The 25047-nt window shown below is 49.0% G+C and overlaps 1 protein-coding gene across 3 annotated transcripts in view; it reads left to right on the top strand.

Annotated features, from left to right (window-relative positions):
- Nucleotides 1-869: 869 nt before the first annotated feature.
- The window catches only part of DNAAF11 (dynein axonemal assembly factor 11), a 56831-nt gene continuing 32653 nt past the window's right edge, over nt 870-25047 (top strand). For 2 of the 3 annotated variants that reach the window (XM_066264616.1, XM_066264618.1), the window contains exons 1-5: nt 870-969; nt 9350-9517; nt 11946-12023; nt 17695-17867; nt 22725-22924. In XM_066264616.1, the coding sequence (XP_066120713.1) occupies nt 960-969; nt 9350-9517; nt 11946-12023; nt 17695-17867; nt 22725-22924 (629 nt within the window). In that variant the 5' untranslated portion in view covers nt 870-959. Of the gene's footprint in view, nt 970-9349; nt 9518-9932; nt 10001-11945; nt 12024-17694; nt 17868-22724; nt 22925-25047 lie in introns of those variants that run through there. The other variant, XM_066264619.1, reaches the window with a different exon arrangement.

Here is a 25047-nt window from a genome sequence, read left to right on the forward strand (position 1 = left end):
CTCTTCTCTGAAAGCGCAAACATAACACACAGGTCATGGGATGGGAGGGGGTTTTCATTTTCATCTTTTACAGAATGCCTTTTTTTTTTTTTTTGCAAATGGGGTAGAGGGTAATAATTTTCTAATAATAATACATTAACCATAAATCAACTCTTGGGAGGTGTAAGACCCAGAAGTGCTACCATCCGAACATCTGAGGACGAATGAGCTTGCTCATGTCCTCTCTCGTCCAGAACCAGGGGACAGAATACAGGGGACAGAACACAGGGGACTTTCGGACAGGGGCTTGGGTCCTCCCTGTAAGGGGAATCCTGAGACCCCAGGAGACTGACTTCCTGAGCTTGCCCATCAGGACGGCGGTGCTAGGAAAGGAGGGGATTGTGGGTGCTCCTTTCAGAAAAACTTTTTAGCGGGGAAACTGACGGGTGTTGGGTGGTGACTTTAAAGAGATGACAACTAAACTTTATACTGAGCCCCTCTATTATTTTTAAAAGTGCCTTTCAGTCACTCAAATGAGCACATTAAAACTTCATAAGGATCCTTGAGGTTGTATTATGAGTACTCATCTTACAGAGGGAGAAACTGAGGCTAGGCACGCCTAGGAGGGGGTCCCATCAGGAAATCAGAGCCCCTAGTCCTCACTTTAGTCCAAAAATTTGAGGGAAGGGATGCAGCCTGCAGAAGGTCGAGGGTGGGAAGTGGGAGAGGGCGAGGTCTGCGGTGAGGACAGCCCCTGTTTCCTCCTAGGAGCCCCTCCATCGCGGGTTCTCACCCCCTGCTCCTCAAGAACTCGGGAAACGCGGCGCCGCCGGGTCCCGTGCGGCCTCCGTAGAGTCCTCGTTGCCATGGTTTCCAGGGGTCAGCGAGGACGCGCGGAGATAGGACTCGCACTGGGAAGAGCGAGGGGAATCCTGAGGGTCTGGGTCTGGCTTCTGAGAAACGGGAACGGCAGAGGCACCATGGGCCGGAGTAAGCGCCCCCTCCCACCTTCTACCCTGGATCGCCCCCCTTCCAGACACTGTCCCGGGTCCACTCGGACTCTCGGCACCACCCCTGGGGCCACCGCGGACCCTCCTGCCCGGGGACCCGAGCCCAGCTGGGCAAAGCCGGTCCCTTTGCCCTGTGCAGACCCAGCGGTGCCAGGTCCCCCTCCGATAGCCCTGCAGCCTGGCCTCCGAGAAGCTTGAGTTTCTCCTCTGTGGAATGGGGTGGGCGTGGGATGAATAGAAGGGGGCAGTGGAAGTGCAGGGCTCAGACATAGCGGGTTCGGGTCCGCGCATGTCCTTGCTGCTCTGTGGCCCTGGTGGGCTGTTCTGTCACAGAGCCGCAGCCTCTGATCCATTTGGGCAGGCAGTGCACCTAGTGGTCCAGGGAACCGAGCCCAGACCTCCCTCCTCCACCTACTGGCTCTGAGCCAGCGCCTTCACCCCTTTGGGCCTAAGCCTCCTCTCGGCCAAAACAATAATAAGGCAATGATAGGATCGTTTTACAGACATATAAGGAGCATCATGAACGTGCTCCTTTGAAAATACCAAGAGAGCCCTGGCCGGTTGGCTCAGCGGTAGAGCGTGGGCCCAAAATGTGGAAGTCCTGGTTCGATTCCTGGTGAGGGCACACAGGAGAAGCACCCATCTGCTTCTCCACCCTTCCCCCTCTTCTTTCTCTCTGTCTCTCTCTTCCCCTCCTGCAGCCAAGGCTCCATTGGAGCAAAGTTGGCCCAGGCGCTGAGGATGGCTCCATGGCCTCCACCTCAGGCACTAGAATGGCTCGGATTGCAGCGGAGCAACAGCCCAGATGGGCAGAGCATCGCCCTTGGGTGGGCATGCTGGGTGGATCTTGGTCGGGTGCATGCAGGAGTCTGTCTCTCTGCCTTCCCCATGCTTCTCACATTGGGAAAATAATAATAATAATAATAATAATAATAATAAAATACCTAGAGAACCGTGCAAAGTGGCAGGATTAACTGTTACTTATATTTGGTTGAACCATTTCTATTAAATGGAACCATGCTGATAACCGCACCATATTTGTCCTGCCAAACTGCAGTTTAGTACAGTCCAACCTAATTGATCACTTACTGTAAAAGTGCCCCAATTACCATTTTAAAAGACTGTGCTAGATGCCGGGGTTTGTGCCCTAGAAGGGCTGACATCCTGACAGTGGAGAAGGCTGGAGATGGGGAACTGTGAGCGCCCCACTCCTAAATCCCTTACTGCTATTTCCCCTCAGATGCTTTCATGAAGCAACAGGAAAAAATTAAATCAGCAGCTGCAAAAGTTTTAAATGAGAATTTCATTTCTCTCCTGTGACCCGCTCATCTTACTCCTGGCTATTACAATGAAGAATGAAGACTCCGGTCCATACAAAGACCTGTGTGTGTGTGATAGTTAGAGCAGCTGCTTTGCAGTAGCAAAATAACCCCAAAAAAACAGAAACAAGAAGAGTTCTCTGACATTTGCTAATGGAGGAACAAATGGTGGGCTCACTGTATGCTGGACATGGGCGTGGCTCCATTTATTCCCTGGCCCCACACGTCCCTGCTTTAATGAGAACACCTGAACGATGCTTTGTGTGTACAGGTGTTCCTGTCACCTCAGACCCTGTGTCCAGTAGGCCTCAACATAATTTTGTATTTCGCTTTTCCCAGGGCGTTATCATTCAAGCAGTGGCCATGGGTTTTTTCCGAAAGTGTTGGAATATTGCATATACCCTTGTTAGGGAATTTCAGAGGCCATCTCTCTGGACCCAGCCTTTCTTTTAGTCAGTGGGTTGTCAGATTAAATACAGGACAAACAGTTTTGTTTTGTTTTGTTCTCTGGATCTGGCAACCCTAGTTTTACATCCAAAAACAGGAAAAGGCCTTGAAACTGGGCAAGAAATTGTGGGTTTTTCCTGAGGCGCTGTCGTTATTCCCCAGCTCGCTGAGCCTCGCCGGCCCTTGCTGTATTGTGGCTGTCCAGATTGGGCAGTGCCATCGCTGGCTGCCCTTCGCATTGTCCTTAGGGATGTCGTGTTCTGCTAACCAGCTGATTTGCTTTTTGCTTTCCATGGGAAAGATCCCCCGGGCTGTCACTTCAACCTTGCCCGTCCTTATAACATTGATGCACTAGTCCCCGTGTCCTCGTGGCCACTTAGGGTGCAGGTGATCTGACTTCCAAGTTCTGTCTTAGCAGCGGCATTTAGTATCACTGCTCGCACTGACTCTTCCAGGTTGGGTTCCCCCGGGAAGCAGACTTCTAGGTGGAGGCCAGTGGGCGGCAGGCTGACTAGGGAGTGTTATTGGAGTGCCCAGGAAAGAAAGCAGGAGGGGTGGACAGGGAAGTTGGCCTGGGAGGCATCTTAAAAAGGCCTTTGCCAACCAACCCGGAACCTGGGAAGGCCCTCTAAGCTTGGCATGGACCTGCAGATTTTCCCAAGTTGGGGTGAGAGGGCTGGACCTTTATAGCCCCATGGCAAACAGTCCTTGAGATGGGCCTTTCTGGGAAGGGGCATGACCTTGGTTGAGGTGTCTTCATCCAAAGTGACTTCTGAAGAAGGCGGAGGGAAGAGGGCTGTCTGCCGGCGGAACTCCCAGCAGCAGGACTAACTCCGATCTGCAGGGGGCAGGGGCAGCACGCCACGGGACGGCCCAGGGTGCTTGTGTGGCGGGCGCATATCTACTCCCACTTCAGGATTCAGCTCCAGCTTCTCCTTGTCACTTTGGCCTCTTTCCACTTCCGTCTTGTCCCTCAGGAGCGCTGATCACTCCCTCCTGGTACTCCTTGTGCTGTGTACTTCAGTCACTGCCCAGTAGCACCCGATCCCCGTGTTCTAACAGCGCCCTCGAGGCGAGGAGCCCCTAATGGTGTCCGTGGGTCAGGGCACAGTGTGCTTGCTCCCTGTGGTAGCACAGCAGGAAAAGGCAGGTCAAATGAGGAATCCTGTTTTTAAAAGTTTTTTTTGAAAAGAGTAAAAGAAAAGGAGAGTTTAGATGCTTAAAGAGGTAACTTTCATCCAGTTGTAACCCCTGAATTTCCATTAAATCTCTATTCCATGTACAATATGTAGGTATCTGCTAGGTCTTTCGAGACGTCTAAAAATTCTGCAAAATCTGTCGCAAACCTATTATTGTAGATTTTATTCTAATCCCGCGAGAAACAGAGGCCTGTTTACAAAACATGACAGAAAGCCTGAAGGAGGGACCGCTGAATTGTTGGCTCTGGGAGTTTCTAGAACACGGCTCAATGCTCTCGAAAGCTTTGTAGGAACAAACACTGCATGACAGCCTCCAATAGTCCAGAAACCTCCTGCCCTTTGCGCCTCGACCCTGCGTCGTTCTATTGCCACTCCCCTCAAGTTATCAAGAATCCAGTCACTGGAGAGGAAAGGGAGCCCCAGCGGGCTGGTCCGCTTTGGGTAAACCTTTGGGTTTCTCCGCAGAATTAGTGAGATAAGTACAAATCTGTGGTTAAAACGGTCGATACATTCCATGAACCACCCATTCCTCTAGTCGAGCCGATACTGGTTCGGACCTTTTCTATGCTGAGATGTTTCTCAGAATCCATCTGAGCCCTGCATTTAGCTATCTGAATTTTTACAAAATAAGGGACGGAAAGCAATATATTGCGTAAGTATCTTGGCATGCCCTCTGTACCATACGATAGGCAATGTAATACCACCTCTCTTGAAATAGACCTATTAATGCTTCCAAAGCATTTTTAAAACGACTAGAGTGATTTCTTGTCAACACGGTGCTTCATTATTTGGAGTAGGTCTTTCTAAAGGTGAACGGCGCTCCTCTGAAAGGCTCTTTGGCCTGAATTAGGTGGTACCTAACACTGCAAAGAGCTCTTGCACTCAACCGCATGAAACCCTGTCATCCCCACACGCTGTGTAGGTATTCCGGCAGGTTTCTTCCGGGGACTCTGGGTTCGGCACTGATGTTCGCCATTACAGGTGAGGCCGTCCTGGCAGCCACAATTGTTTGTGGGCTATAAGAGGGTGTGCTGCACAGCAGTTTGCTTAATATAGAAGAGCTCAGAAAAGGGCCTCTGGGAAATTCGAGACCGCCACAGTGTTACCATTGTCTGTGATTCTCTGTTTGTTTGTTTTTAACCTGTCTTAACTGTGTGTAATGGTTGCATTGGGCCAGCTTCCCTGTTGTGCTGAATTAACTCGGAGACCTTGCCCTCCCTTGTGTGCGTGCCCGTGTGTAAATTAGTTATTTACCATGAGGGAGATTCCCTTCCCCTGCCCCCTTCTCAGCTAATAGCGATGTTTACTGTCTTCCTTCTCACGATTAGGAGATATGAACCGCCATGGTTCCTTCCTGTTACCCGCATGCCCCCGAGAGGGAAGCTTTGACAATTGCAAGGAAATGATCAAATTTTCACATATAATGACATAAGAAGAAGAGTTTGTTTTTAGAAAGGTTTAGCAAGAGAACAAAGAAGGGTGTTTGGGACCAGTAGGAACTTTGTCAGCAGTTGGAGGAACCCCCAGGTCTCTGGGCCAGGACAAATCAGAAAAGCCTTCCGGGCTGTGGAGCCGCAGGTGCCTGTGATCGCTGAGTGTCCCCAGACCCAGGAAGTCCTCTGCGGCTGTGTGACGCTGAGGTCGCCACCAGGCCAGAGACCAGGTGCTGCATGACGAGATTCTCCCACCCCCGGACACATTCGGCTTCACCGTGCCTGTCGATGGAGTCCGAGTTAGGTTTATAGCTTCGCCGCGGGTACCCCGCTAAGCCTTCCGGGCAGCTGGGGGCCCGATCCTGGAAAGAATGTCAGTGGAGGACCATGGATCGAGTTGCAATCAAACAGCCCAATAAAATGCATTTTCCTCTCTAAAAGAATGCCGTCAGCCCTGGCCGGTTGGCTCAGCGGTAGAGCCTCGGCCTGGCGTGCAGGGGACCCAGGTTCGATTCCCGGCCAGGGCACACAGGAGAAGCGCCCATTTGCTTCTCCACCCCCCCTTCCTCTCTGTCTCTCTCTTCCCCTCCCACAGTCAAGGCTCCATTGGAGCAAAGATGGCCCAGGCGCTGGGGATGGCTCCTTGGCCTCTGCCTCAGGTGCTAGAGTGGCTCTGGTCGCGGCAGAGCGACGCCCCGGAGGGGCAGAGCATCGCCCCCTGGTGGGCGTGCCGGGTGGATCCCGGTTGGGCGCATGCGGGAGTCTGTCTGACTGTCTCTCCCCGTTTCCAGCTTCGGAAAAATACAAAAAAAAAAAAAAAAAAAAGAATGCCGTCAGAACAGCCCAGAAGACCACCGTTAATATGAACATTTTTCGAACCGCTTGGGTCCTGTGCCAGAGCATGGGGGCTGGGGACAGCTGGCCCCAGGCCCACCCTTTCCTCCTCTCCCATCCCCGGCTCTCTCCTGGTCTCTCGGGCCTGTGTGTGAGGGTGGATACTGCCCACTCACCGGACCGTCCACATCCCCGGAAAACAGCTGCTCTCGGACAGCCCTGGGTGGAGAGAGGTGTACCTGGTGGCACAGTCTGTCTTTGCGAACGAACCCGGGGCAGCCGCCCGTGCAGGCTTGGAGACAGGCGGGGTTCACCTTGGACAGACAATTCCAGGGCTCCTCTGCCCGGGGCATGGTCTAGGGGTAAGAGCCTGGGCTCTGGATGGGCACATCCTTTTGGCTTCGTTGATTCCAGGTCTAATGGAAGGCCTCTGAGAATCCACCCTCCCTCAGCCATGGATTTGTGTAGCTTACGTCATATATACACCATTACTCGCTGAGGGTCCTCTCCGTAGTGGTGACTAATGGCCACATTTTATGAAGTTAGTAGAAACAGCATGGGTTGGGCCATCTCAACCCCTTAACCCATGTTGCATCCTCACTAAGAGAATTCTTGTAATATTCTTGTATAAAAATAAAAATGATAGATGCAGATAATACACAGAGAAAGACACTTGGACTTCACACATCCGCTTTGCCGTATCCTCAGCTTGGCTGTACCTATTTATTCATTATCGGCTGGTTTACCGCGAGGACCAAGTCTGATGGTAGGACATTTGGAGAGCAGCTTTAATGCCCTTCTCTTACACATTGGGTCTTCAGAAAGCCCTTTTCTTTGCCCTGCACAGAGCAGTCGCTTCAGGCTGGCTCACCTCCTAGCAGAGGCATCTGGAGGCTGTGGAGTGCAGCAGGCAGCAGGGGCCCCAGCAGGCCAGGGATGGCGGGGGCTGCCCTGATAGCCTCGTTCTTCCCCAGCCGCTTGGACTTGTCCCTCCCCAGGACGCTGTTGGCAGTCGTCTCTGCCTGTTTGTTAAGCCAAAGCCTAGAGCAGCAGGAACATTCCCCTTGCACGGTATTTTAATCTCTCGACCTCTCCATTCCCGTCTGTCTTCCAAAGAACTGGCGTCGCAAGCCACCCTGTCTCCTATCATTAGGAGTCGCAGAGGGCTCAGCTAACTGCACACAAATGATCAGGTTCATACATGCTCCTTTTTTTTTTTTTGGTATTTTTCAGAAGTGAGAAGGGAGGGGCAGCGGCAGACAGACTCCCACATGCGCCTGACTGGGATCCACCTGGCATGCCCACCAGGGGGCGATGCTCTACTCATCTGGGCTGCTGCTCAGCTACAACCAGAGCCATTCTAGCATCTGGGGTGGAGGCCATGGAGCCATCCTCAGCGCCTGGGCCAACTTGGCTCCCATGGAGCCTAAGCTGCGGGAGGGGAAGAGAGAGATAGAGAGAAAGGAGAGGGGGAAGGGTGGAGAAGCAGATGGGTGCTTCTGTGTGCCCTGGCTGGGAATCGAACCTGGGACTTCCACATACTGGGCCGACGCTCTACCACTGAGCCAACCAGCCAGGGACCCTATTTTTTTTTTAATAAAGGCAAGCTCTATGTCAAGGATGCGGCATGCAGCCGGCGGTGCTATGAATAGCTCTGTCTCAGCTAGAGGGGACTGCACATAGGACCTGAGACATTTTGAGAGGTTCGTAAGAGCTCATGTTGGGAACAATGTAGCTTAGTAGTTAAGAGCACCTGGCTGGGCGCCAGACCCCGGCATTTAAAACGTGGCTCACGTACTTCCTACCAAGACCTTGGGCGAGTTTACAGACTGCCTCCGCCTATCATCTGACACTCCTAAATAGATACCGTATCTCCTCATATGTTATCACGTGCGAAGCATGCAGGGCAGCATTTGCGCCGTGCAAATGGGCAGCGAGTGAATCTTCATTATCCTTTGGAGTGGACGTGCAGTCTAGGAAATGTAAGTGTTCAAACAGACTAACACATTTCAATAGCACTGAGAATGCAGGGTTTCTCCACTGGCAGGGCCTCCTCGATTTTAGTGCATCTTATGAAGATGGTTTATGTCTCATCTTTGGCTCGAACTGTGGACCCCAGGGTGTTGGGTCCAGTCCCTTGGTGCCACTGCCAGTCCAGCCCAATGCTACTGTCACTGGGAGGAGGCTCCTGCCCACCCCCCATCCCCGCCCCGTGAGCAGCGTCTTCCATTCCTCCTGGAAACAGACCCAGTGGTGGTTGCTCTATAAGACTGCAAGGCAAACTGCCTGCTCCTCTCTTTTCTCTTCAGTGTCATTTAAATTAGCGCTTGTCAGTCAGCTGAATGAGTGAACGGATGAAGCTTTCCTTACTGCATGACGGGAGGTGCTTTCGTATGTTACCCTCCGTCAGCCCCCCAGTTTTTCTGTCTTGGTTTACTTAGTGGGTCTTACCCAGTTTGACATGACATCACCACAAGGCTCCATATCATCTTTCTTATAGTCATTACCCATCAACCATCAACCCCCGTCTCCATTCATACCGCAAAATGTGTGTAGACCCTGCACAAAAGAGAGGAAACTTATGGTACGTCCCCTCCGCCTGACCCATCGTGGTGCCACAAAACCTCCAGCAGGGGGCAGCACTCCTCAGTCTGAGCACTTTCCTTTGGAAAATCATCTGGGCCTGGAGAATTGGCGTTTATCATATTTCCCCATGTGTACGACGCTCCCATGTATAAGATGCCCCTCAATTTTGGGGCCTGAAATTTGAAAAAAAAATGTATGACATAAAGTTTTTGAACTCAAGTTTTATTCATCATAAAATTCATACAACTCCTCATCACTGTCAAATTCCCATCCATTAGCTTGTCCTCATCTGTGTCTGATGACGAATCACTGCCTTCAACAATGAGCGCAAAAACAAATGCAAAAAAAGCGGGAAATACAAGTAACAAAATCTACAACCTCTGTATAAGCCGCACCCAGTTTTTAGACCCCGAATTTTTCGGAAAAGAGTGTGTCTAGTGCCTGGGGAACTGCGGGAACTGCAGAGACCCAGGCACAGGTAAGGTGGTGACCTGGTGGTGAGCAGGGGACAGATGTGTGATGTGCCACTAACGCCCTTTCAGTCACGGAAGACCTCGTCAGACGGAATGCCGAGCACAACGACTGCGTCATCTTCTCCCTGGAGGAGCTCTCCTTGCATCAGCAGGAGATAGAGAGGCTGGAGCACGTGGACAGGTGGTGCCGGGACCTGAAAATCCTCTACCTTCAGAACAACCTCATCGGGAGAATCGGTAGGTGTTCAGGACTTTGTGCTCATGGTTTCTTGAACGGGGGTATTTGGCGATGTCCGGGGGCATGTTTGGTTGTCCCAAGTGTGAGTGTGTGTTGAGCGGGGTGCAGGGCCGGGGGGCCCCCCGCCACACACAAGAAACTCAGGAAGCCCCCAGGTCTAAAACGTTAGCGTGGCTGAGGCCGGGAGCCCCGGGGATGTGCTTGCCTCTAGCTTGGTGGGTAATTCCAAATTGGCCGGAAGGTTGCAGAGGACAGAGACGTGGCGTCGTGTATTTTTGTTGTTGTTGAGATTTATTGTAATTCTTTATGTTTCTTTAGAACGTTATCTGCAGCATCTCTGACTCTGCCAGAAAGTTGGAGACTCTGGCACATTGTTCGAGCCAGACTGTCACAGACAGCCAGCTTGCATGCACGAGGCGTTCAAGGGCCGGCCTTGTGTACGGTTCTGAAAGAGTTCCCGAAATTTCAATCTGCGCAGCTGGGTCCGTCACAATCACTAATTAGTAGCATGGTGTTTCAGTCCTTTTCAGAGCTGTGCAAAGGCTTAAATCTGTGCTTGCAAAGTATTCTTAAACACCCTTTTAAATATTAATAGTGGGATTTGTCAGTGCTCCCCCACCCATGGGCGCTTGGGCCCGTACTTGGCTAGGGAAGCTCTTTCTCTTGGCCTCAGAGTCGCCCTTGTGTCCTGGAGGTGGGTCGCTGCCTCTCCGGAAGCTCCGCTCCTCACTGGGGGGCACAGACAGGCTTGGAGGTGGTGAGGGGGAGGCTGTGCTCAGTGTTGGCCCGGGTGTGAGCTGAGGACCCCCTGGGCTCCTGTTAGAAGGGGGCTCAGGCTCCCCCTTAGGTGTTCTGACTCAGAATTTGTGGGGGCGTCCCCCCGGGATCTGCATGTGTGTGGCTTTCCGGTGAGCTTGGGCCTGGGTGAAGTTGGGGGCCCCAGAGGTGCCCGGACTGGGGAGGGCGAGGCCCAGCTATGGCAGTGCGTGAGGGCTTCCTCCCGGATGCTTTGGGCTGAAAGTCTCAGACTCCCTTCCTGCTGCCCAAGGGGCTCTATGCGTTTGTACCCAGGGAGCTTTCTCCCCTGACGCTTTGGCTCACTGATCTTGAGTTAATTTAGGACATCTTTCCCGAAAAAAATCTCAGCTTTATTTTCCTACTGGATGACCCTGTTTGCATTTAGAGGGTTATACATATAACAAACGTGGGGAAGGAAGAGGTATTTTATTGTGGGCTGGCAATTCTAACACCCTCCATTGATTTCTGGACTTACTTATGGTGGTTGTTTTGCCTATATGGCTTTCGTGTTTATTAAAAACAATCCTGGGCCCTGGCCGGTTGGCTCAGCGGTAGAGCGTCTGCCTGGCGTGCGGGGGACCAGGGTTCGATTCCTGGCCAGGGCACATAGGAGAAGCGCCCATTTGCTTCTCCACCCCCACCCCCCTCCTTCCTCTCTGTCTCTCTCTTCCCCTCCTGCAGCCAAGGCTCCATTGGAGCAAAGATGGCCCGGGCGCTGGGGATGGCTCCTTGGCCTCTGCCCCAGACGCTAGAGTGGCTCTGGTCACAGCAGAGCGACGCCCCGTGGGGGGGGGGCAGAGTATCGCCCCCTGGTGGGCAGAGCGTTGCCCCTGGTGGGCGTGCCGGGTGGATCCCGGTCGGGCGCATGTGGGAGTCTGTCTGACTGTCTCTCCCCGTTTCCAGCTTCAGAAAAAAAAAACAAAAAGAAAACAATCCCGTATGAGGCTGACTCGGGCTTCAGTAGAGGGAAACCCTATGCAGTGTGGCTTACCAGTAAGGAAATCTAGTACCCTACCAACGATCGAGTCTGGGGGGTAGGGAAGGCTCCAGCTTTGGGTTGGTTGATCCCTTCTCTCTGCTCCACCAGCCACTGGGCTTCATCCCTCAGCTGGTCCCCTCCGGTTCAAAAATGACTGTGAGTATCAATAGGGGTAATACTTCTGTCCTTTTTTTTTTTTTTTAACATTCAACAGAAAAAGAGAGGAAATCCCCAAGTGTGGAATACTGATCTTCCCTCTGAGGTGGTTGGGCGCACATGGTGTGCATGCCCTCTCTCCCATCACATGGTTGCCAGGAGACCGCCTGGCAGTGGGCTGGGTGGCTGGAGCCTGAGTCCCTGAGCTGTCACTAGCAAGGGACATGGGATTGCCAGGCACTGGCCAGCCGGGTTAAGCCTAACCGGTGGAGCTGGGGCTGGGCAGAGACAGGCGCAGAGCTGGCTTCCGTTAGAAAAGACAGAGGGACACATGGATACGACCATCCATGTGTGACGTGCAGGTGTAGATCGGAAAAACCAACATGGTTTTGATGACCATAATAATTGTCAGATTCTCTTTATCAATCTTCACAGTCAATTATGTAAAAATGTCTTTTATCTTGAAGGTTAATGACATCATTTGTTTATTTCAGAAAATGTTGGCAAACTCAAGAAACTTGAATATTTAAATTTAGCTTTGAACAACATTGAAAAAATTGAAAATCTGGAAGGTAAGAATTTTCCTCTTATTTTGTGAATTAAAATGGAGTTTGAAAATTTGATTTAAACAGTAGTGCTTAAACAATATATTCTTCCATTTTGTGGGCTTTCTTGTCTACTTTTCTTGATGGTATTTTTTGGAACACAATTATTCTTTTTAAGTAATAGCTTTATTGAGGTGTAATTGATATGCAAAAACCTGCACATATTTAATGCTACAGCTGGGTGAGTTTGGACATGTGCACACACTCATGAGACCATCACCACAACCAAAGGTGACAGACATACCCGTCACCTCTGTTTTTTTCTGATCTCTCCTCAAACTTCTTTTTTGTGTGTGTGTGTTTTTCCGAAGTTAAAAGCGGGGAGGCAGTCAGACAGACTCACGCATGCACTGGACCAGGATTCATCCGGCATGCCCACCAGGGGGCGATGCTCTGCCCATCTGGGGCATTGCTTAGCTGTAACTGGAGCCATTCTAGTGCCTGAGGTGGAGGCCATGGAGCCATCCTCAGCACCCGGGCCAACTTTGCTCCAGTGGAGCCTTGGCTGCGGGAGGGGAAGAGAGAGACAGAGAGGAAGGAGAGGGGGAAGGCTGGAGAAGCAGATGGGCACTTCTCTTGTGTGCCCTGGCTGGGAATCGAACCTGGGACTTCCACATGCTGGGCCGATGCTCTACTGCTGAGCCAACCGGCCAGGGCCTCAAACTTCCTTTAAATATATTGTTTCGCACTAAGTTCATCCTCCCTGCCTTTTCACCTGCATTCCTTGTTTAAACCTCCTCATCTTGCTCTGCGTTCTGGAAAGTGCCCTGTGTTACTCTGCAGGCTATATATACTGTACTGTTATTTTTTTCTCAGTGCCTGGTAACATTTGGTGTCTGTTCATAATCACAAAGGACTTGGTTGGTTCAGTGGCTGGGAGGGCTCTTCTGCAGCCGTGAGGTTGGGTGCCCATGGCCAGCCTCTCTCCTTTCTGCCGGGGGGCTCTGTGGGCACTGTGGGCAGGCGTGACGTGGGCAGGCATCCTTCCGAGTGTGGGCTGGCACCCCACCCCCATCTATCAAGAGCTCAAATTAGGGGAGATCTCACTTAGGTTGTGGTAGGTTTTAGCCTATTCACCTCCTGGTGTAGAAACAGATATTTCAATGACTTTCAGAGTTAAGTATCAACAAAGACATAGATATTCATCATACTTTGTAAATTGTCAACCTCAGAACCTAGAATATCAGGACCACCAAAGCCCCAAAACCCATGTCAGTGCTGGGATTTCTGGGATTGGGATTCACTGGCATTTTCTGCATTAGAAGTGGAGTCATTGCTTTCCCCCAAACACTGCTCCACAGTCCTATTACCACGTGCTCGTGCAAACAAACAGCACAACCGGATTAACTCAGCATCCCTGTACTGTGGCAGTAAAATATCAGCCTAGATGTCAGAGGAGTCATTAAAACTCTCTCTCTCTCAGTTGGCTGGTCCACGGCTTGTTCTTTTTAAGAAAGTGTCTGAAAGAACAGGAGAATTCTGGTTTTTTTGCTGTATGTTTTTGTCATCTACCACTAGGGGGTAGCATTGTCACTATTGTTGTGTGGGCTCTGGGAACCACAGAGCCTCTCAGGCCTGTTCCCTGGATGCTTCTTTCTTGGGTTCTCCACCTCCCAGCGCGATGTGGAGGCGCTGGGCCCCGGGGTGGTTTGTGGATATGTATGGTGGTGGTGGTGGGGGAAAATGGCAGCTTATCTGCTGGCAAATATGCACTTTTTGTTTAATTTTAAAGGTGAGAGAGGAGGGAAATGAATATCCACACTTAGCTCACCTACTTGAGTCAATCTCAACATCGTTTTAAACGTAAGTTGTAGTTTTGTTTGTTTTGCTAGGTGGGAAAAATAGCTAGTATCCTTTTTTTTTCCTTTTTTTCCTATTGTGGAATCACTGGGCTAGAATAAGTTTCCTTCCTTTTCCATCCCTCCTCCTCACCCACCCTCACCTGGAAGGAGAGGTGAGGGTCCTGCTGGTGTGAGCTCCCCCTCGGGGAGGCAGTGAGTCCGGCCTCACTGTAAACTCGGGAGGTCCCAGTCACCCGGATCTTACATTAGACTTCCTTATATGTATCTTTCACGTCTCGTAAAACCCATTCAGTATTTGTTCCAGTGTGGAACAAACATACCGACGTTGAGACATAGACTTAATTATATTTATACCCACATGGAGTTTCATAGTCTTTCTTCATATAGTGGCTGAGTCCACATTTTTTATAATTTAATGACCGGAATCACCAAGTGTATTGATGTGTTTTAAATAAACCTTAGTGTGGTGCTCGAACGGTTTTTAATTGTGTCTGCTATTGTGAACAGAACGGTTCTGAACAGCTTTGTACACATTACCTGTTTCAGTTGATGTACCCAAATGACATTCTGGATCCCGGGGAAAAACGTTTAAAAGCCTATTTTATGCATTGTCAGCCTGAATGCTGAAATGTATAATTGTTATTTTATAGGCTTAAGAATATTTTTAAAAATTTGTCTCTATTGTTCCCGGTATAATGAAAACAGTGGCTTTGTTGTCCTTTTTTTTTTTAATAGATATGTCTGTTTTTGAAGATGGGAAGTTGTGAACTTCCTCTATCTGTGTAGTAGAATCTAGAACGGATCAGTGTTTATTCTTGTACATTTTAGGATACTGATCTTGTTAATGATTGACATGTTCACTATAGTGATACAATACCTAGTTTAGACAGGCAAAATGAGTTCTACTCTTTTGTCGGAAAACAGCAGTCTTTTGTTTTGCCCTCAGAACCCTAAGTCCCGCCCCCAGCGGTGATCACTCTCAGCTCCCCTCAGCTGTGCGACCTTCCCACAGAGTGTGCTCAGTCGAGGCTCTGCCTGCCCTTCCTGGCTCTTCTCGTCTTGAGCGTCATCTGTTGACTTCCTGTTGCGGAGGACGCAGACTTTGTTCTCCCCGCTGCCTCCCAGGCTCTCTGTTTCCTCCCACCCACTTTGCTTATATTCTTATATCCTCTAATGGGATGTCGTAATAATGGGATGTCGACATGGGGTATCGACCTATTTCTGGTGACTGGTGTTTTGCATTAACACTCTGCCGGGAGGAGAGATGGCACTCTCCTGTGCTGACCCACGTCTAGTCTCTGCCCTCTCCTCCTGCCCCCACCCCTCATCCCGCTTCCTCCAGCCGGTCTGGCTCTCCCAGGCCCTGCTGTGCATTGCAGGCAAGTCCTGCGCGGGGCCCACCCATCAGATGGGTGTGAGTACAACTGCTTGTACTTGTAGGCCCCACATTGTTTTCCATAGGCGTCAGCTTGAGGCCAGAGCGCCCCTCGCCTGGGGGCGGCCCCTCCCTGCTCCAGCTCCGACTTAGAGCACAGCAGTTCTCTGCAGGCTTCTCTCAGCCTGCGTGGCCCCCAACACCCTGATCGAGGCCACCGCATTGGCCCTTGGCCTCTCCACTCTTTCTTTGCTCTCCCTCCCCTAATGGCTTTAGGAGTTAGTTGTTCTGAAGGACACAGAAAGGAAGGGAAGGGAAGGGAAGGGAAGGGAAGGAAAAAGAAATACAAACAAGAGGAAAGCCACTAAAAAATCTTTCCTTCCTCTTTTCCTTTCTTTTGTGCATCCATCCATCTATCCTTCCTTACCTCCATCCTGTGCTTTCAAAATAGGGAGAAGATTTTGGAGATTATTGCCATATTTTGTGAAAGAGGTGACAGAAACCTGAACTGGAATGTCAGTAACAGGATTATAGTCACGAGAAGTGTGTGAGATTGCAGGAGTTAGGTCTTCAGGGCCGGCTGACTGATGATCAAAGGGGCCAAGGGCATCAATTAGGTTAGCTTTCAAGTTGACCTTGGCTTGACTCTGGGTCACACTCACATCTGATAGCACAGTGGCAATGGCAGTAACAGACTCCAGACATGAAGAAGGCAGAAAAGCTGTCCTGGGGAGTGGAGAGCAAGAGAAACCATGGAGAATTCGGTTTTGGACATGCTGAACGTGACTTGTCTTGCAGGCGTTTGAAACTAGGGCGACATTCAGTGGCAACGTCAGATATTGGGGTTGTTGGGAGCTGTCAGAATCTGGCGTTAGTTCAACCAATGAACACAGCTGTTGTCATCAAGAAAACCACGGGGACAGGGAACGTTGGGTGAAGGATGGAAATTTGGATCATATTACCGCTGACGGAGTAGAGAAGTTTGTAAGAGAGGTCCAGGGGATGCAGCATGTTGTAAAAGAGGAGTCGTATCACTGCCAGACAGCTGGGAGATTTAACAGAGAATCCAGGCCAGCCCTGCCACACGCAGCAGGTTGTGCTAGTGTGTCATGGCCGGAGAGGGTCTGCATGAAGGTCCTTGGTTACCTTTAGAGGAGCAAACCTAGCAGAATGTTGGGGGTGGCGGCCAGGGGCAATGGGTTGAACAATGGGTGGGACTGACAAAAACGAACCAATGAATGCAAACCTAGGGTGACTTAGTGTCTCAGTGGGCGTGGCCTGCTTCTCCAGCTGCGTTCCTGGTGCCTCTGCACATTAAAATTCCAATGCCCATCTCCCCCCCCCCTTCTCTATATTAGACATAGCATGAGGTGAAATACCACGGATTTTTAAGAATCCTTTTATCCTGAAGACCTGGCTCAGTGACTCTCGTGCAGAGCAGGCACCCAGTAACTGCTAGACGGACGGATGGATGTAGGGTGAGGACCCAGCATGAAAGTGGAGCTAACGTATCTGGAAGAGACTGGCTTGGGATATGAGTAGACAGGAGCATGGGACTCTGGGCAAGGTGCATCAGGTGCTAGAATCAGGAGAGGGGACGGGGGAGAGGCGCGACTCTGTGATGAAACTGGTTCTACCATAGAGACTTCAGACATGAGAAAAACTTTGCCAGAGGTGATGGGGGTGCAGAGCTGTGAACCAATCTGAATCAAGTTCACTTCGGTGAGTTTAATATGAGATCTCAGGAACCACACTTCACCCTAAGTTATAAACAAGTCACAAAACAACAACAGAAAAGCAGTATGTAATCAGGAAGCGCCTGGGAAGGGTGGAGTGCACGGAAGTTTGGAGAAATGAGCACAGAACAAGTGGGAGCTGCGACGTCAGCGAAGAGGTGACGCTAACGTGATTGAAGTTGCAAGATCTGCCATCCCAGTCCAATGAGCGTGAGCCAGCCGCAGGCAGGGACGGCCGCATACTGGACCCCGCCCACAGAGGCTGCTGTGTAAGCCAGACCAACTCTTCCTTGGTTCACGGAAGGGTCCGCGAGCTCTCCGCTCATGCAACGGCAGCAAGCGTCCTTCCTTCCCACGGGCACATTGCCCAGGAAGCCGCGTGCTGGCCAAACGAGTGCTCATCCGGCTGTTTCTCAGCCTGGCTGACACCGACTGAAGCTCTCTAGGTGGAAGGCACGGCACCAAGTCCTTGACACACGTCCTCTCCTATTACCTTCATTGGTAATTGGGAACCCTCACTCCTGTAATTCTACAGAGGAGAAGCGCGGCTGGTAGCTTTTCCAGGGTCACCCAGCAAGGATGTGGCAGAGATAGGATTTGGTAAGCAGTGCAGTCAATCTGCGGACTTAAAAGCTGGCCACCGTTACCTCGGTTTTGTGCTGCTATCGCACACATCACTTTATTACCAGCGTGATTTATTTCTTTGTTTCCATTTCTCTCAACAGGGTGTGAGGGGCTGACGAAACTCGACCTGACTGTGAATTTCATCGGCCAGCTGAGCAGCGTCAAGGCGCTCCGGCACAACATCCACCTGAGAGAGCTGTTTCTCATGGGCAACCCGTGCGCCGACTTCCGCGGCTACAGGCAGTTCGTGGTGGCAACTCTCCAACAATTAAAGGTATGTTTCTTTCAATGACGTGGAAATTCAGAGAGGTGAACGGAAGCGACTACAATAATTCCTGATTCACTCAGAGCATTGTCAGGAAATATGTTGCTTCAGAGAACGAAATATTCCAGAAAATCAAAAACCAATTCTTTGACTTAGTGAGCTTTAAAATTGTTATAATTGCTTTCATAAATCTCTGAAAAGTAAATTGGGTACTTTTCTCCTTTTTCAATCAGAATACACAGAGCTTAGTTTAACTATTTCTTTTTTTTTCTTTTCTTTTTTTTGAAAGAGAGAGAGAGAGAGAGGAATGGGGAGAGAGAAGCATCAACTGTTGTTTCACTTAGTTGTGCCATTGAGTGCTTGTCATGTGCCCTGACAGGGCTCAAATAAATGACCTTGGGGTTGAGCCCGCCCCTTTGGGATCGGTGATCCTGGAATTGAGACAGAGATCTCCAGGCTCGAGCCAGTGGCCCCTGGATCAAGCCAGTGAGCTCCATGCTCTATCCACTGCACCACTGGCCAGGGCTTAATTTAAATATTTCTTGATGAGTTCAAATGGTTGGTATGAAAAGCATTTATCATTACTAATAGTTTAGGGGTTTTGAAGTGGCTACAGTTATATATATATCTTTGTATTTCATCATCTTAAACTACTGTGTTCTTATCACTTTTATAAGAATTGTTTTCTGATTGCTCTCTGTTAACTTGCTCTCCATGTTAGCGGTTCTGAAACTCGGGTAGGTACCATACGGAAACACTTGGGTGGCGTCGGCTGGTCCCGCTCCCAGAGTTCCTGACTCGGCGGGTCTGATAAGACACTCGAGACCTCGCGTTGCTAACACCTCCCCAGACACGCTGACGCGGCTGGCCCGGCGCGCCCCTTGAGAACCATCACTCTCTGAGGTGTTCGTCTCTTGTGCGGTGTGTCCCCTCATCTGATACTTTGGAGCTAGGAAAAAACGTCCAGTTTCTAAAGAAACCATACGCCCGAACGTATTGAAGAAGTAATGTTAATTTTCGTGTAATTCTAAGAGTTCCCGACCTGCACGGGCCCCACGCTTCTGTGAGAAGACTGCGCAGGCGCGCGGGGTCTGCTCCGCGTTCTTCAAGTCCCCGGACGTTTGTTTTCAGACTGCTCTGTTTTGTGTCGCTGAGGTTTCTGTGTTAATGGGACACGTTTCTTCTCATGTAAAATCTCTTGGATTAAGAGAATGAGTACTCAGGTGATTGAATCTAGAGTGTATGTTTGGAATAAATGATAAGTGGGCTCCAACGGGTTGATCACCATTGCCCAGTGAGTTCCTAGGAAGCAGGCTGAGGAGAACCAGGATATCACAGGGTGGACCCTGGAGCATGATGCTGGGAGCCACTTCCCTGGGAAGGGGTCAGCCCGTTCCAGCCAAGCCGGTCCTAGCTGAGCCTGTCCCCGCTGACCCCGTCCCAGCCGAGCCTGTCCCCGCTGACCCCGTCCCAGCCGAGCCTCCCCCAGCCGAGCCCGTGTCCCCGCCACAGTATTCCAGCTGGAAGTTTGTGATTGCCGTCCGACAGGCGCCTGTCACCTAGGCCAGGGTGTTCCCGGTGCTTTGGGCACAACATTTCTGACCCTCCGGGACCCCAGCAGGGCGATGGTTAGTGCGCTCGCTCGGAGAGGAGGAAGTCAGGGTCGGAGAGTTGCTGTGCGCCTCGTTTCAGCTGGCCCACCTGGCAGGTGGCTCCTGTGGGCTTTGATCCCAAGATCCCACCATCCTCAGGACACCGTTCTCGCTGCTTGTCTGCAAACTGAGGTACAGGCTTCGCGTGCGCGTCACTCCTCCCGGCAGCCTGCTCTGACTCAGCCGTTACGCTGGCAACAGCGGCCTCCCTGAAAAACAGCATTCATAAGCATGTTTACTAGTATTTAAAAATAGGCTGATAAACTTTAGAATCTTAATCATCATTTATTTCCTTGAAAGCTGTGATCTACTTGAAAGGCATTGTGTTAACAGATGTATGATTTTCCTAGGGCCACCCTAACAAAGCACCACAGACTGGGTGCTTAGACCCCAGAAACCTATCATCTGCTAGTTCTGGAGGCTGGAAGTTCAGGATCATGGTGTCAGCAGGGTTACCCTCTTTCGAGGCAGAGGCCAGCCTCAGGGTCCCTTTGAGGCACCTGTCCCGTGCCTCTCTCCTAACTCCTGCTGGCTGAGGGCGAGCCTTGGTGCTCCTTGGCTCGTAGAAGCACCACTGCTATCTCCGCCTTCATCTCGACATGGCCTTCTTATGTCTCTGTCTATTCACATGGTATTCTTGTTATAAGGATTTCCGTCGCCTTGGATTAGGGACCCACCCTACTCCAGGATAACCTCATCTTAACTAACTGCATCTGCCATGACTGTTTCCAAATGAGGTCACATCATGAGGCCCTGGGGTTAGGACTTCAGCTGTTTTGGGGAGAGACACAACTCAACTCATAACAACGGAGTGGTTATTTAGACAGACACAGAGACAGGTGTGCAGAGATCCGCCCTTTCTAAGTATCCTCTTCCAAGTGTCCGAGCCGGACCAGGTGGTGAGCGGGCCCAGGAGCATAGGAGGAAGAGTTTGGTAGCAGGCAGACCAGGGTTGAGCTCGTGTCTCCACGAGCTATGAGCGGCCTACCTCATTTTCCTAATCTCTAATAACCCCCGCTTTAAAGGAGGTCTGTGAAGCTTTCGATGCATTTTAGTCTGTCTTTCTCTTTGCTATGACACGTGTGCCGTGATCACTGGTAAGCGTGGACAATCTACCTCTGTGCTTCGAGAATCCACAGTAAAGAAAGACCAAGAAATATTATAATTACAACTTAAACCCTAACTCTCCGTTCATTAGGCCGTCTAAACTCAGGTGGGATTTCGGCTGGAAGGAAACCTGGGCCAGTTTCAAAGACTACCTAACGGAAGTCGTCAAATAAATTGAGACCCAGTAAAGAAGACAGGTGCTGACAGACACGTGGCACAGTCCCAAATGTGTTCTCCGTTTTCAATACGAGCTTTTCTGTTTCCCCTCTGTATGGTGATGGGGGTTCATTTGTCATATTCTTTTAGAAACAAGAGGTCTAAATGAAAATCAATATTTATTTAAACCAGAGTTTAAGGAAAGATGCACACATATAATTACATACACACATGTATTTTTTTAAAAGTAAACCCTTAAATCCTTGTGACGCAGCCACAAGTGATTAGAATAACACCTTGCTTCCCGATGTTTATCCAAATTCCAATGGAAGAAATCACACGTGGTCAGAATTTTCCAAATTGTTTAGATCTTAACTCTAGCTTAAATTAGGTAATTTTTTAAAAAGGCTAAGTACTTGGACCACAATTACTTATCCCCTGAAAGGAGAGGTCTCAGTAAATTGGGTCTGACCGCCGTGGGCTCATGTTTCACCGAAGGATGCTGGAGTAACAGCTCCCTGAAGCCTGTCCTGTGTGGGGAGGGCACGACACCTCGCAAGCTCTCCACCAGAGAGCTCTGCTTCAGAAATGCATTTTAAAGATTATGGGAAACCGAAACACTGGTACATTTTCTCATGAAAGACAACATAAGTCAGGTAACTGATATTGTTTTCCTGTTTTGCTTTGGCTGCCAGGAAGCTCAGACCCAAGTCAGCGGCCCACCTACAGCAGTCCCCTGTGTCCTGCGACCAAAAGGACCTAGATTAAGTTTTTTATTTCCACGTCGCAATGTTATAATTTTGATTTACAATGAAATGAATCCTGATAATGTTTTTTTAATTTATATATTTTTAATCTTTGTGTGTTGCTTCCTTTTATGTCCGTTCCCTATTGCTAGGGTCATGAATTCCCACAAACGTAGTGGCTTACAACACCACAGATCCATACTCTGGCAGTCCTAGATGTCAGACGTCTAAAACTGAGGTGTGGGTAGGGCTGTGTTCTCCTGCGGGCCACAGGGCACAGTGGGATTCCCTGCATGTTTCAGCTTGGGAGGGTGCCTGCCATTTTGGGGTGGGGGATCCTTTCTCCATCTTCCAAGCCAGCAGTGTAGCGCCTTCAGTCTCCCCCTATCTCTGACCCTGACCCCTCTGCCTTCTTCTTTCACCTGAAGGAGACTTGTGCTTACACTGGGCCCACCCCAGATCATCTGGGTCATCTCCCCATCGGAAATTTCCTAATTCAATCCCATCCGCAAAGTCCCTTTGCCATGTGAAGTAGTATTTATGGAATTAGAACGTGTCTATTTTAGGGAGGAGGGGGCTTTTTTTCTGCCTACCACACCTTTCTAAATACCTCCCTGCTTTCTGTAGGACGAGGCTGGGTAAATAAATAGGTATCTTTAACCTGGTAGCCTTGAAATGGCAGGTTTTAGGTTGGTGTTTTATTTGAATGTTTCAACCTGGAAAATCACTATAAAAATACCAATGTAGACAGAACCATAACAATTAATAATGCAGTTTGTGTGTCTTTGAAAAGGTAGGATGTGCATTCATATGTATTAGAGCTCAACTTTGTGCAATATACAAATCCCTTTCTTGTAGAGAGAATTTGGGAAGGGTCATTGTTATACTTTAGAGCTATAGTTTGACTTGGGGCATTGAAATCCTTGATGATGAGTCGTTATCAAATTAATATATTTTGAGAGCTTTTCATTAATAATCAGTTTCAACAGAAGACCTACTTAGTATTACCAGTAAAGACAGTTTATAAACTGTGTTGATTGTATGAAGTAAACATTGACTTAGATCAAAGTGTCTGATGCGTCCTATATCAATATGATGCATTATTTATTGTTTCTAAGTTTAAAATATTCCCTTCAAAGTCAACTCGGGGCTGATTTCAAATTGCACTAGAATAATTGCTCTGTATCGGTTATTTTTCATTCAAGTGGTTGGACGGGAAAGAAATAGAACGTTCAGAAAGGATTCAGGCCTTGCAGGACTTTCCAGTAATTGAACAACAAATCGGAGAGCAGGAGAAAGCCTACTGCCTCAGGCGAGCCAAGGACAAGAAGGAGGCGGAGAGGAAACTTCAAGAAGAGCGTGAGAACCGGGAAGAGGAAGGTCGCCGGGGCTGTGACGGATGCAGGTACACAGACCGTGGCGCCACTCGGTATGCAAATTATTAGTTGACTTTCCCGCTGACTTTGGTTAGAAGCAGCCAACCATGTTCTTGTCGCAAGGTGTTCCCAGCATCACCGACATTCCAGGTGATTGATTTGAAGGATGTATTCTGTGAATTGGAGGGGAAGGCTATGAGCATCCCATTGTTGGTGACGATCCTACGAGGCTTTCCTCCCATAGAAAATAAAGCCTTTCCAAACTAGCAACTTAAATTTGCATCCAAACTTATCCTCAGACAGACTCTCTCTAGAGATGCACAGTAGAGATAAATGAACAGGTGTATACTTTGATTTGCAGAGTATGAAAATTTTAGATAAGTTAAAATGCAAATCACAGTATTATACATTGAATACTTTTGATAGCATCAAAAATGTTCTATTTCGTGAATTATATAATGAATAGATTTTAATGTGACTAATAAGCCGTTAGTTGTTTTCATTACAAACATGAACTATTTAATTCTCATTCACATGAATTGCAACTATAATCAGTTGATTTGATTTTATACAGTAAAAGCTTTAAATATTTTGATAACAGAATCTCTTAAACTTGAGAAAATAATAGTTATACAATTTTCAGACATCCATAAATGTTAAAAAAAAATAGATAGCTATAGTTCCACCATCCAGATTTAATAACTGTCAGTAGTTTGCATGTTTGCTTTGGGTCTTTTGCTTTGGGTCTTAAAAATAAGAAATAAAATATCATTAATAGATATGTTCTTCCCCCAGCCTGTTTCTCCTTTCGTCTGCGGTGGTGTCTGCCCCCCACAATTAGTACATATTTCATAAACGTTGTTCCCACCCATATTTTTACTCCATTTACTAGGTAATTGTGTCTCTTTAAACAAGAGTAGTTAGGTGTGTGCTTTTTGTTCATTTGGTTTTTAACATGAGTGATTGTCTTTTCAGCACTTTGCTTTTCATTCAATGTTATCTTTTTGAGATTTATGCATCGGAAGACACATGGAACTAGCTCATTCATTCTGACTGCGGCATAACATTCCATTGGGTGAATGAATCACAGTGTGTCATAAAGGTGATATTCAAAATATCTAACAGGCTTTGGCCAGCTGGCTCAGTGGTAGAGCATTGGCCAGCATGTCAATGTCCCGGGTTCTATTTCTGCTCAGGGCACACAGGAGAAGTGTCCATCTGCTTCTCCACCCCTTCTTCCTCTCACTTCTCTCTCTCTCTCTTCCCCTCCTGCAGCCATGGCTCGATTGGAGATAGTTGGCCCCAGGTACTGAACTGAGGATAGCTCCACGAACTCTACCTCAGGTGCTAAGAAGAGCTTGATTGCTAAACAACAGAGCAATGCCCCAGAAGGGCAGAGCATCACCCCCTAGGGTGGATCCCAGTCGGGGAGCATGTGGGAGTCTGTCTCTGCCTCCTCTTCTCTCACTGAATAAAAAATAAAAATAAAAATCTAACAGCTAGTGATTCACTGGCCCTGGGCAGTTGGAGTATGCACAGCACTAACACCGGCCCGGCCCTCCCAGTGGCTGCAGCTAAAGCTCAGCCCTGGGGCAGCCACCTCCTTGGGCAACCATGAAGGCTGTCCCCCTCTTTCATTTTGCAGAAGATGCTGCACGCATCTCCGTGTGCGGGCGATGGTTTCCCTGGGCTATTCAGTAGTGGCATTGCCACGCCATCGGTTATGAGCGTCATTCCAACTTTATATGTGTTCATTACCCCACTTTTTTCTAAAGAGTATTAATTTATACACATATAACCTATGCCAGTATCAGATAATAAGCAATTTTAAAACACTGGCCAATCAAATTGGTTATTACATAGCACCTTATATTTAATTTGAATTTCTACAATTACTAGTGAGTTGAACACTTTCAATATCTTCTTATATGCTTATTGGCTTTTTAGATTTCTTCTGTTTTGCTTCTACTCAGATCCTCTGGCAATTTTAAATACATTGTAAGTTTTCTTTCCCCCCTTGCTGACTTATAGTTCTACATTCCGGATGCAATTTCTGTAGTGGTTATGTGCTTTGTAAATATCTTTTCCTAACCTGTCACTTCTCCTTAATTTTCATAAGTGCAGTAAGTGCTTTTGCTTTGTAGAATTCAAA

The sequence above is a fragment of the Saccopteryx bilineata genome, chromosome 3, assembly GCF_036850765.1.
Source record: "Saccopteryx bilineata isolate mSacBil1 chromosome 3, mSacBil1_pri_phased_curated, whole genome shotgun sequence".
NCBI lineage: Eukaryota > Metazoa > Chordata > Mammalia > Chiroptera > Emballonuridae > Saccopteryx > Saccopteryx bilineata.